Source organism: Artemia sp. Qi Xiang Cuo, chromosome 3 (genome assembly GCF_049724085.1).
Source record: "Artemia sp. Qi Xiang Cuo chromosome 3, ASM4972408v1, whole genome shotgun sequence".
NCBI classification, from domain to species: Eukaryota; Metazoa; Arthropoda; class Branchiopoda; order Anostraca; family Artemiidae; genus Artemia; species Artemia sp. Qi Xiang Cuo.
The window spans coordinates 14,672,824-14,686,306 of NC_142796.1; the positions used below are offsets into that span (position 1 = coordinate 14,672,824).

Consider the following 13,483-nt stretch of genomic DNA (forward strand, 5'->3'; position numbering starts at 1 on the left):
TTGAAAGACTTGTTACAGCACAAATCATATAGTAGCTGAATGCCTACCAAGAAAGAGACCACTTTTCAAGTGCCTTCATTAAAGGACACTTAGTAAAGATTGGTTGTGGAAAGAATAACTTATCTTAAGTTTTATTTTTTATGGAGCTGGTAATTAAATGAAATGCAGGAGCTTCTGAGTCCAGCTTCTCACAAACGTAACTTCTGAAACTAGTAGGGAAAAACCATATATCATGCTTTATGAAATCAATCATTTTGTAATATCTTCTACGAAAAGACGTATCCCGAATATAGACTCTTTGAATCCCTTGCAATATCGATCCGTGATTGCATCAACTCTTGAGGAAGATCTAGCGAAACTGACTCAATTACTTCAGCAAGACTGACGCGTAAAATTTACTGACATTCTTTAAGTATTGCTTTTATTACCAGGAGAGTTCTCCAGATCATCTCTCCGAGAATTGAGTCAACAGGAATAACCCATCGACTAACCTCTTCAGTAAACTTGTAGGCCGGGACTCCTTTTATTTCCCACGATCAGGTGGCATCTTTGAACTTCTTCAAAAGGAGTTCCCATCTTAAAAAAAGAACATGTAACTTGCCAAGACTTCCATGAATTACTACAAAACTTTTGGGGAGGGAGTCACCTCTTCAGTAAACCTCTTCAGTAACCTCTTCAGTAAACTTGTAGGCCGGGACTCCTTTTATTTCCCACGATCAGGTGGCATCTTTGAACTTCTTCAAAAGGAGTTCCCATCTTAAAAAAGAACATGTAACTTGCCAAGACTTCCATGAATTACTACAAAACTTTTGGGGAGGGAGTCAAAGACCCAAAATGCCATTTCTTGAATGAGACTTGACTATCTGATGCTTGAAGAATATCCGCTTTGAAGTCCATATACAATCAGGCAATAGACTTTACATTCCTCTTTTTTAACTATAAGGATGTTACGAAGTGGACCCCCCTCCCCTGTGTGCTTTTATGCGTTCATATCACATTCCTGTAGCCAAAGGTTTACATATGGCCTAGACAGCGAATATTTCAACAATAATTCACGGTAAGTTGCCATGCAAGGTTTGAATTTTTTTTTCAACTGAAAGTAAAAAGTGACGTTAACTTGAAACGAACTAAATATATCCTGTGCATAAGAGGGATTGGCGCTCCTTCAGTCCCTGCTCTTTATTTTATAGCTTGACTCATGTTTTTTAAAGTATTTTAGGGTGAAATAAACTCATCCAATTGGTAATTACAAGTTTTAATTTACCAACTTTCCTTCAACACATTCGAAATTGAAATTTGTGTCGTTTTAAGCAAATGCAACTGAATAGATCTTTCATTCTTGAAGCACTATGATAGAAAAACAAAAATTAGCATTGCGAAGAAGGTGGCACCTAGCAGAGCCATGTCCAGGATTTTTTCGGGGGGTGTTTTGCACAAGGATTTTTTTTTCGGAGGGGGGGGGGGGGTTACACAAAAAAAACGTCAAAAAACCCATAAAAAATTGTTTATATCCATTTTTGTTATGTTATTACGAGTCAGACAAACATTTTGGAGGGGGGAGATATGGCCTTGGAGCATGTATTGTACTTGCATGTAGGATAATGTCTGTTTTAAGTTTTGATGTGAGATATTTATTTCAAAAAGATCACTATCACAAGCCCACAAAGGGCCGAATTCGGATGTGGCTCATTACTTTCGTTTGAAAGCACTTGTTTTTCATTCATTTTTTTTTAATATTATTTTCAGGGCACTCCTAAATACAAGAGGGGTGCTGCCCCCTCATTAACTGTTCTTTATGCTAAAGCTTGACTTTTTTTTCATCCCAATGCTTCAAAAATGAAAGCACTGGAGAGCAACGTTTGGCTGGAGAGACAGTGTACAACTTTTTAGGATTGTATTTGAAGAGTTGGATCATGACGATGAAAATAAATAATATCGCTGGGAAGAATATTACAGACATTTACGATAGTAACGACGATGATGAAGACGGCAAGATATCACTTTCTTATATCCCTCAAGTGCTTCACTCAACCATTTGTCAAGAACAGCTGTCACCATGAATATGACATAACTGAAGTCTGGTTGGGTTGAGTTTTTCCAGGCTGTGTTTTCGAGTTTAGTTATACCTGATTAAATCTTGCCTGCTCCACGGTGAGGGTTTTAATGAGAACCGTGGCTTAATCAAAAGAAATATCTCTTGATTTCAAACTTGTATTTATTATATAGAATAAAACTGCATAGAATTACTATCTTTGAGCTTTAGAGTCACAATTAGGGAGGGGCTAATGTCTTTAGGGAGGGGCTAATGTCTTTCCAAATCCTGTGCTTATATTTTAGCTTTGAAAAATACATCCAACTTGAATAGTTTTTTTGTTAAGGCAAGGAATTGGCACCAAAATAATTGAATGATGGAGCTTGCTAGCCAGGGCGTATTGTGTTTTTTTTTCGAGGGGTTTTACAAAAAGAAAACATTAAAAACCCATCAAATTGTTTATGTGCATTTTTGTTATGTTTTTACAAACCGGACATAAATTGTAGGTGGGAGGGGGAGTAAACCCGGTAACCCTCCCTGGATACGGTCTTGGTTGTTTTGTCCTGCTTTTTTTCTTTTCTATTCAATTAGATTGTTTTTCTTCAATGCTCGTTGATGCTTTTAGGGCCAGCTGTGGAGTTGAACTATATTTGTTTATAGAAGATAATACTGTCAGCAAAAGTTATTATTACAGGTGCTAATAATTTTCATCTACGTGCTTCTATCCATTTTGAATCTTATGCCGCCTATCCATTTTTTGTTTTACGGACATAAGGAAGTGAAGGATGACAGATTGCCGAAAATTGTCCCTTTCGGCCAACCGTTGAGGACTAAACGGAAAACAGGTCGTCCACGGTTTGGGTGGGAAAGTGTCATAAAGAAAGATTGAAGGGAAATGGGAACTTCCTGGGAGGATGTAAAGAGGGAGGCTTTGAATAGATTGGGATGGAGGAAGAGCGTGCGTAGCTGTGACCTCCAGAGGCTTGGTGCTGAGGTGAGCTGTTAGTAGTAGTACTCAACCGATAAAAATGCAAGGAAATTTTTTTTTACTCTGCACAGAAACAAAAGGGTTTGTAACTTGTGTCTTTTTCCGCAAAACACCAAATAGACAAGCAGCATTAGCAGAACAGTAGAAATAATAATAATAATCTGTATTTAAAAGCATTTTAAAGCCATATACAAAAAAAAAACAAATATTAAAGAAAAATTACACTCCATTTGACATCATTCCCATCAATACAAAATTTCCTACAGCCACAATATAACGGGGGGACCTAGACCTCATTAACTCACAAAGCAGCCTGTCTTCCCTATCCTGGATAATTGATCCCCTTAAGTGAGAAAGCTGCTTACATCGGAGGAGGAAATGGCCCAACCCATAATCATTCTCCCCACATCTCAAGCAACTACACCCGGCCTCTGGACCTTCCCTCATTTTCCTTACAACCTTAACATAATCGGAAGACAATTAGCTCGAATCTGAATCCAAATCCTCAGATATTTAATGGGCAATCCCAGTTTAAAATAAAACCCCTGTCCGAAATTCTCTCTTACTTCTCTATACAATGAAGAGTCGGAGATTTATCCACAGTTGATTGCCATAGTAGCACTTCTTGGTCTTCAAGTCTTGCACTAAACTCCTTGAAGAACTTTACATGATCTTTTGGCCCTTTTCCTTTCTTTCAATAATTTGAAATCCATTCTCATCTAATATCCTTTTGAATTGTGCTGTCCATGATGTTCTGTTACATTGAAGGAGAAGATCTTCATATGATGCACGGGCAAGTCTAGTCTGGGAAATTTGCCTCATGATTTAAAACGCTGGATAGACCTAGCGTATTTCAGTAAAAAACGGCCGTATTTATTCAGTTACTAATTCAGTTAATATACTACTTGATGGATTAGCTGAACAAAGTGTCCTGGATCCATGTTTTAGAAATTCAAAATAATTTGCCAAGAATACGCTACCTTCTGTGAAATAGCATCATTCTTACATGCACGCTCTTAAAAAGCTAGAAGGAAGCTTAAAAGCAGGCCTAGTTTAAAAGGTAGGCCGGCAGGGATCCATTCGGAAGGTGGGGACAGATTAGAAAAAATATAAACTATGTAGGACATACAAGAAACCATGTATTAAACACTTTAGGAGGGATCTGAGGCCCCTGGATGCTTGCAAACCTTTATGCATGAGAAAGAAGTGTCACTTAATCCCAAAATGCTTTAAAGCAAGGGCGTATCAAAGATCTGGGTTCGGGTGGGTTATTTTTTTCGGGGGGTGTTTTACAAAAAAAAACTACGAAACTCATCAAAAACTCGTTTATATGAATTTCTGTTGCTTTTTTTATGAATCGGTAAAAATTGTTTTTTAATGGAGAGGGGGATTCAAATCCAGTAACCCCCCTCCCCTGGATAAGGCCTTACTTTACAGTATTTGATTGTGTTTAATTTCATGTAACGAAAAAAAAGAGATTATGGATGAACACAAGAAATGTGAGAATCTGGACTCATGAAGATTAATTGTGTTTTTGCCCGTTTCCTATCATATTTGCAGCATAAAAAAATCTTGTTGTGTCAGATTTGGTCAATACTGATGTTACTATTTGCATTGACTTGACTTGCTTTATTTACTACTAATTACAAAATAAACTATATACAAGCAACCGCCAGGGGAAGGTTCAAAAAGCCTGATTAAAGACGGCTGCAATCCTCTAATTCTCAACCTTTTAAAAATTTCATTTAAAAAAAAAAAAAAAAAAAAAGGACCTGAACACTCTCACTGAAAAACTGAACACTGAAATGTCCGGGGTATTAGGCATGTATGCTGGAATTTGTTTTAGAGGGTGTAAATTAGAAAGAGTTTGGATAAAATTGAAGTGGAAAAAAACAACAACATACTAATTATATGAAAAGTAAACCAAATCAGGAAAAATCGTAGTTTTTATAATTTAGGGAGTAGTCAGCGGGCCCATATGTAAAGACTTGATTAGATATGAACTCAGGAAGGTTTTTTATAGGGTGGGGAGGAGTGGTGTTTTAGGAGGACACAACATTGACTGAAACCTACAATAGGCAAATTATATGAAGAAAGTGGAGAATGATAGGAAAAAGTACAAAAATCCAGAGATTTTGGACGGGGTGGGTGATCTAAAACTTCCCCTGGCCTTCATGTCTGACATGAACCACTTCCTTGTCAATTATTCTGATTTTATTTCTAATATTTGTACTTTTCTTAAGTAGAACTCTAGAGTGGAATTTTACTCTTCCCATTCTGTACTATTATACTCTTTCCTATTCAGGAATACAATTCCCAATCTTGATTCGAACGTGGCCTTAAAAAAACAATTGAAATAATAACTTCTACCACGTCACACTGTTGGCCCTGTATTTCCCCTTGCCATGGGCGCCCATAAGCTGAATTCCAGGGGGGGGGGGGCAAACCTCGTCTAATTGGCACTTTTTTTAATGGTATATAAAAGAAATCTCAGAACAAAAATATAAAAATAAGGCAGCATCATTCAGCCAGCCCCCCCCCATATGGGCGCCCATGCCCCTCTCTCGTTGACCCAATACGCATATTTGATATAACATACAAATATAAATGGAGCTACGATCAGACACGTACATATAGAGGGGGCCTTCAGGTTTTGCCCCCGTAGATTGTTCTACTGTATCTCATACTTTTTGCATATTTCGCCTGTTCTTTGTGGTTGTTATTGCCATGTTGTTATCGGAATAAATTCCTGCAGATGTCCCTTTTTTAGAACTCTTCCCCGCTCCCCACAAATCGGGAACTAGTTGTTGGAATGTTAGACTTATACCAATGTCATTAAATCTGCTTAATTAATTAAATTAATGGCAGTTGGTTAAAACTGGGTCATAACTTAATTATTATTTATGCAATACTAATATATAGCATTGTTAATATTCAGATTTATAAGTGAATTTGGTTAATAGATTCTAATTTTTAAGGTTATGATCAACTATTGACTCGGAAATCAGTTCGGTAGGAGTAGTGGTCTTGTTTAGAACTTCATTCAAGATGGTCAAAGACAAACCAAACTCAACAAGAATTTATGACGAAGAGGGATACCGTAAACGGGCTGCATGTATCTGTGTCAATGGTGATGAATCTGAAGTAAGTTTTGGTTTATATTTACTGAACTGATTTTAGTTCCTTACAATAGGATTTTGCTCATTGTTAGATATAAGGGGATTCAATACCTTAGAATCATTTAGCGAGCTTCAATGTGACCTTCTCGACAGATTCTCCCAGGAGACTTGCCACCATTAAGAGGTATAGAGAATCTGTGGCTTGACCATGAAATTTGATTAAAAAGACAATAAAATGAAGTCTATTGTGTCGGCGAGATTATTAATCAAAGTGGGTAGCGCCACTGGAAACTCCAAATTGCTCAAATAATATATCCTTTTAGCTGATTTTTAGTGTTAGTCCTAGTTGGTATGCCAGAGCATTTGGTACTTTCCCATTATATAAGCCTTTCTAAAAAGTCAAGTTTGGTTAATGCTAAGGAAATAAAATAAGATGAGTACATAATAGTGAATAAACAAATTTGGGCTATATATTTGCACATTAGGGGTGGGGGGATAAATCATTGCATATCGTAACCTAACCTAGGTACTTCGACCCCCCCCCCCTGAAGTGCTGAGAACTCGGCAATTCCAGATTTTGTTTCACTGTATTTTTTTTCAGTGTTGGAAATGTAAAAGAAAAAAAAAATGTCCGGAAAATTAAGTATCGGTTTTTAGTTTTCTGTTGTTTATTCGGATCTTTTATCCAAGCTCTTCAAATTATAGCAAGACGGCCTATTAATCCTAAATAGTTTGGCCGTACAAACTGAAAAAGTTTATGATGGACAAGATAAGGTGATCATTTAAGGTTTCGAATTCCCTTGAGGTTTTTTTTTCCACCTTCCAGTTGCTAGCTAACAGTTTTTGCTAATACGGAAACAGAATTGCTAGTAAACAAAAATTGTTTGCAAACCGTTCGCAGAAACGCAATGATGGGTGAGAAATTTAAAAACCACGATCTTCGAAATAAACTTGAAAAAATCAGGGATTATTTTTGAGATCAAGAGGATTTCAAACCGGGAAAAAAGAAGACTTGTACAAAGAGTATAATATAAGAAATATTAGCAGCCATAGAAAAAAATTTGTTTTTGTTTTCAGTTTAGAATGGCTAAGTCTATCAATGTTATAAAACGTTGTCCTACTAGAGAGTAAGTAAACGGATTAACGACGCTTCTTGACTTCTAAGGTCTCTGCGTTGGCCCTGCAGTGTGTTGCTGTATACTGGTTTGATCCCATATTAACAAGCTAAGGTCATATCGACTGCGCCACGACAGGACCAATCGTCCTACTTAGCTGCGTCATCTATTTTTTTGAATGTTACGCATGAAATTCCCCCCAAATGTTCTCTAAAATTAATTTGGTTTGTTAGAGAGATTCTATAACAATGTTAATTGACAGTTATTACCCCATCCCCCCTGTGTAGCTATTCTCCTATCTGCTCTCACATTGTTTGTATAAAGTAAGACTTTTGCATCGATCACTTTAATTGCGGCATAACATCTTTAGGTAACTTAAAGGGTCGTATCAATGATTTTTGTTCGAGGGGGGGGGGGTACACAAAAAGACATCAACAGTTTATTTATTTGCTTATTTTTACGAGTTGGACAAACATTTCGGGGGCTCAAATACTTCTACCTCCCCCTCCTGGATACGGGCTTGGCTACTTATTATTTTTTTTGCTTGCTTTTTTTTTGTATTGGTTTTCATTTTTCTTTTTTGCCCCAGACATCTGTTTCGGGTTCGAATTTCCAGCCTTATGCACACCTTTCCTCCCTTAGGATTAAATAAATAATGCCTAAGGATTAAATCTTATAGGAATCGGTCAATTTTGATATTTTAAATGAGCATAAGCTCCCCTCCCAAGTGACTCCACTGTTCAAGTTTACTTAGTACTGGCACAGATAAGTAATACTTTAGTATTTAGAATAAAGCAGATTATATGTTTAGATAGTATTTTGTCTATTTTTACAGTACGAAAATTTAATTTTCTTATTAATTTTCTATATTAATTTCTTATTTAATTTCTTATTAATTCTAATTTAATAAATCTACTGCCTGCCTTATCATGAAAAGAATTTAATGTAGTACTTTTAAAAGACGGTGTCTCATTTATAGTGTGGGACTATTTTTAAAATACCGTCGTAATTTGATAAGATAACACCAAGTAGGTTTGTCTTTTATCACTTTTTATGAATGTCAAAGACACAAAGCCCTGTATTTGCTAAAATCAGGACTGGGCAAAAGGAGTGATCGGTAGCCTTAAGCGGGGCTCCCACGGCGTCCATAAAGTTAATAAACCGTTTTCCTCTTATAACTTTATGGTTGTCGGAAAGAAGTTAAACTTTATTTAACTTTTTCAATAAAGTCAGGAAAGTTTAGCCAATAGGAGAAGACTTGTGGAAAATTTCAATTCAGCTAAAAGAAACTAATTAGATAGCCAGTCACCCCTATATATTATTATTAGACGAGGGCAAAATTACTGCCTCCTCAAAGTTAATATTTATTAATGAACATAAAGCGATGTGAAATATATAGATAGTGTGTATAAATCATTTCGAATTAAAATGTAGAATATGCAAAGAAAGTTTAACATGAATGACAAGTGATATTGACCACAATGAAAAATAAAATATGTAAATAGATTTTGTATAAATTATCCCAGGTTAAAATTTATACTAAGCAAAGAAAACTGAACATGCGCATTACTTGGCATAAATTGACCAATGCGTTTGACCCCTGTCAAGGACCAGGGGTGTCTATTCAAGAAAATTTGGGGGGGGGGAGTAAGGATTATCTTCAATTTTCTTTTAATCAATCTACAAAAAAATTCAAAAGCTGGGAAGGGGGCCATTTTTTGTATATTTTTTTTAGTAAACCAAAAAATGGCATTTATCAAAATATAGGGGACAATCCCCCTCTTCCCAATTGGCATCCCTGTTAAATAGATAAGTAGTCGCCAGATGAAGCATTTAAGCAGTTTTATGTCCTGATGTTACCATTAAAGACAAGATTGGAATATATGGGAAGATTTGTCTTTGGTAATTTCCCTCCCCCACCCCCAAAAAAAATCCTGGATGTGGCCCTGATTGAGTCATATTGACTTACCAAAACCAAATGACGTTACTACACATTAGAAGTCTTATTCGTTTATCACAAGATCACCATTTAAATATGTCTAATGTTTACGCTAATATATCCTTTGAATTTATTTTTGCAGACAAATACTTTTCATCATAGACGCAGAGGATTGACACCTTATTCTCTGGGAGTCGGATCCTTTTTCTGGTGACTTGGCTCTATGTTTTCTACTATTCTAGTATTAACTTCGCTTATATCAACCATAACCGACTGCACCCCCGGGTCCTGTCGTCCTACTTTGCTGCGTCATCTATTTTTTTGAATATTACGTCTGAAATTCCCCAACAATTTTCTCTAACAATAATTTGATTTGTTAGAGAGATTCTATAACAATGTTAACTGACAATTTCTGCCTCGGAAACATAATTGTTGGGGCTAGGCTGCACCCAAGATTTTAGTTTGGGTAAGTTTTTACAATAAAAAAACTTTTAATAGGGATCAAAAGCTACCCTTAAAAGGCATCAAAACCCTTTCCTTGCCCATATCTTAATCTGATAAACATTAAATGACATGTGCTAATTAATTGCTTTCAAACTGGGATAAAAAAAATAAATACATTTGACCCCTTAACCGCTCAACTGTGTAGCTCCTCGCCTACCTGCTCTCACATTCTTTGTATAACGTAAGACTTTTACATCAATCACTTTGATTGCCATGGCAACATCCTTATGTTATTTAAAGGGCTGTATCTAGGATTTTTCTTCGGGGGGGGGGAAAGGGGGTACACAAAAAATACATAAAAAAATTGTTATTTAAAAAATTAACCCGAACCAAAATCCTTATTTCGGCTAATAAAGGGCATTATTTTGATGATACTAAAAACTTTTAGAGGCATCAAAAACTACCCAGCATCATAATTTTTTACTTACGTACATCTGTCTCTCTCCTAAATCTCTAGGTTTTATTGGTTTTGTATGATTGGTTGTAATTCTTGCGTATTTCAGCTATTTTTGGTGTTTTTCTGAAACTCCCCACCCTCCTTGAAAATAATTCATAAATACAAAGTCCAGGCCTTTATTGTGCTGGATTTTATTTGAGGTGGAAGGTTCTGATTTTGAAGAAAGTGTGTATTTAAGCCTACAGATGTCCATTTATGATTATTAATTGTTATTGCTTTGTTTTGTCTGCATTGTTAAATTTTTTTTTGTAAAAGTTTTTTTAGATTTTTTTTTAATGGTATAAGTAGATCGTAATGATATTAAATTGAGTTGTTTTGATAAAGTTGTATTTTGTTTATTTTCTTAGGTGCTTCTTGTGTCCTCATCAAAGGAACCCGATAGATGGATTGTTCCCGGGGGTGGAGTTGAACCCAATGAAGATCCCAAAGGTGCAGCTGCTAGGGAAGTTTGGGAAGAAGCTGGGGTACGAGGACAGCTTGGGAGATGTCTCGGTATTTTTGAGGTATCTATAATTGACCGTATTTATTTAAATGCCGCAATGTGGATGTTGTTTTTCCCTTTTCCTCTCCATCGTCAGCGGCTGCGCAATTTTCGCGTTTACGGTATATATATATATATATATATATATATATATATATATATATATATATATATATATATATATATATATATATATATATATATATATATATATATATATATATATATATATATATATATATATATATATATATATATATATATATATATATATATATATATATTGAAAACCTGTCGTATACAATAAATGTACAATGACAGAGTATACAAAAATACGAAAAGAGGAAACAAAACGATAATAATAACAACAACAGCAACAACTTCTTAAATAGTATACAAAATAGTACGAAAAGTGGAAACTGAAAGATAGCATACTCAAAGATTACAACAGAAACAATAACTTCTTCAAAAATAGCAACAAAGACAACAACTTTTGAAAGGAGAAAAAAAAAAAAAAAAAAAAAAAAGGAAACAAAAGGGAAAATTAAACAAGCAAACTTACCCACTCGTGCTTTAGAATTGCTGGTTTTTTTTTTTTTTGAGGGCTAATAAGTGTCTCAACAGCTAGATTTGGGTCCGCTAGGTTATAGCGCCGAATCAGAAAACTATTTTTTATCCAAGGTTGCAATTTTAGTAGGTACTTTGCAAAACGGAAAAATATAGAGCGGATTTTAGACTTTTCACGGTTTGCCAATAAATTATATATATATATATATATATATATATATATATATATATATATATATATATATATATATATATATATATATATATATATATATATATATATATATATATATATATATATGTTTATATCTTGGAATTTTGTTCAGGGAGAGGGCAAAAAAAAACTTTAAAAAATCGATCTAAAATTAGTTTAAATGTGTACTTCACACATCATTTCAAAAGTGTACTGACGACATTTCAGGAAATCAGGTAACAGAATCAATTGATTATAACATATCCCTTGTCAAAGGTGCGTGTCATATATTATCATCTTGTATATGAAGATGCATTCTTTGTACAAAATTGCATTATATTACTATATTTTCTTTTGTTAATTACAAAAGTTACTAGATATTGCAACTTGCTTTCCAATGAGCCTTTAAAAAGATCTCCATGTTGTTCCAGTGGCGCCGCGCCGATGAGGGAAGACCGGTGGCGGCGGGGCCAAAAACAGCGCGCCGCGCCGCCGGTAAGATGTCGGCGGCGCGCCACTGGTTACATGTCGGCGGCGAGCCGCGATCAATGTTGACCGCAAACATTAATGTTTTCATCAGTCTCTCTCAAATCACAGCTTAAATTTACAGCAGATTCGAGCCTATTCATGAGTTCAAAACTTCACAAGTTACTGGCTGGTCTTTCTGCTTTCTGGCTGGTCTTTCGGGCTGGCTGGTTGGCTCTGGCTCCGAAACTGGTCTTCTTCGTTATTCATCAAGAGAAGTAGAAATCTGGTAGAAACGAAATGGCTGTGGCGTTTTAGAACCCTTGCATAATACGAGTAGTTGAAGTATTTATTAGCTATGTATTCTTAACATAAATAATTATCAAAATTAGTAGTTTTTTTCATTGAGCATTACTGCATACAAAACGTCAAATACCGTATCACAAAATTCGTCAGTTATCTGGGTAAAAACTTTGACTATAACTTTGAACTTAGAAGTTGAATTTTTTCATAATGCCCTTTGCCTATATATGTTTTGTCACCTTTAAAAGAGTTGAAATGGGCGACATTGATATTGATTGTTTTTTTTGCTCTTTTGGATTCCTAAAAAGCCTTCTTATATTAAAAACTGGTTTTTAATAACAATTTAAAAGAAAATGCATCTTAATGTTTTTTTTGGCTTCTTTATAGAATATATGTTATGTAGGCTAAGGCTGAACTGCTGCTTTTGTATTGCTTTGGGCTGCTCTTTTGGATATTATTCATTTTTTCTTGTAGGGATTCATTCCAAAATATAAACTCATAAATACCTAATATCAGTTAAATTATAAACTGCATCTAAAAGGAGTATATTTATCAAACTGAAAAATACATGATGAACACTTCACATGAGAACACTTCAATTACAATGAAACAAAAACACTTAATGGTTTATTCGGTATGAAGAAAAATTAAGTGCCAGCTATTTTCTTAGGTAAAAAATAGAAAAGTTCATCCGTTTTAGATGTAATTAAATGAAGCAGACTGAAGCAGCTCCAGAAAGATGTTGAAACTTTCTTCCTAGTTCGTCACTTTTAATCCAAGCAAAATGTCAGAAGACATAGTATCAGTTATTGAGTTTAAACTTTGTTTTCCAAATGCTCACAAAAATTACCAAATTTAAGAAAGTCGCAACAATAAGTCACCTATGGTCAAAATGCTCAAAGACTCCTCTTTGATCCCCGCCCAGGCTCAAAGCTTCTGCTATGGTCATATCCATGGATATCTCCAAAGAGTTTCTTTTTAAAATAGCTTTCAAGCGTAGTTACGGGTATTTAGCCTTTTTTGCTTTTCTTCAAAGCTTTGAAAAAAGTGTTATAATATTCCAAATGTTACATTTGTTATATTGTGCATATCTTTGTTAATCATTTGTGGGGTGATCGATTTTTTTAAACCACTGTAGATACGTAAGAACGTTGCAACATCTAGTACCCTGAGGTCATAAGACTGTCAAAGACTCCTCCTTGAACCTCCCAAATTGAAAGCTTTTATTATGACCAGGCCTTTTATTGTAACTTGGGCGCTCACTGGACCACGGGCACCATTGCCACTGGAGCGCAGCGTTAGGTGGGGATGTCGTTATCG

The 13,483-nt window shown here is 35.3% G+C and overlaps 1 protein-coding gene across 2 annotated transcripts in view; it reads left to right on the forward strand.

The window, feature by feature from the left end:
- Nucleotides 1-13,483, forward strand: part of Aps (diphosphoinositol polyphosphate phosphohydrolase 1 Aps) — a 50,122-nt gene that overhangs the window by 22,680 nt on the left and 13,959 nt on the right. For both annotated transcript variants that reach the window (XM_089085645.1, XM_089085646.1), the window contains 2 exons: nucleotides 5,999-6,164; nucleotides 10,502-10,657. In XM_089085645.1, coding sequence (XP_088941771.1) covers nucleotides 6,069-6,164; nucleotides 10,502-10,657 — 252 coding nt within the window. In that variant the 5' untranslated portion in view covers nucleotides 5,999-6,068. The remainder of the gene's footprint in view (nucleotides 1-5,998; nucleotides 6,165-10,501; nucleotides 10,658-13,483) is intronic.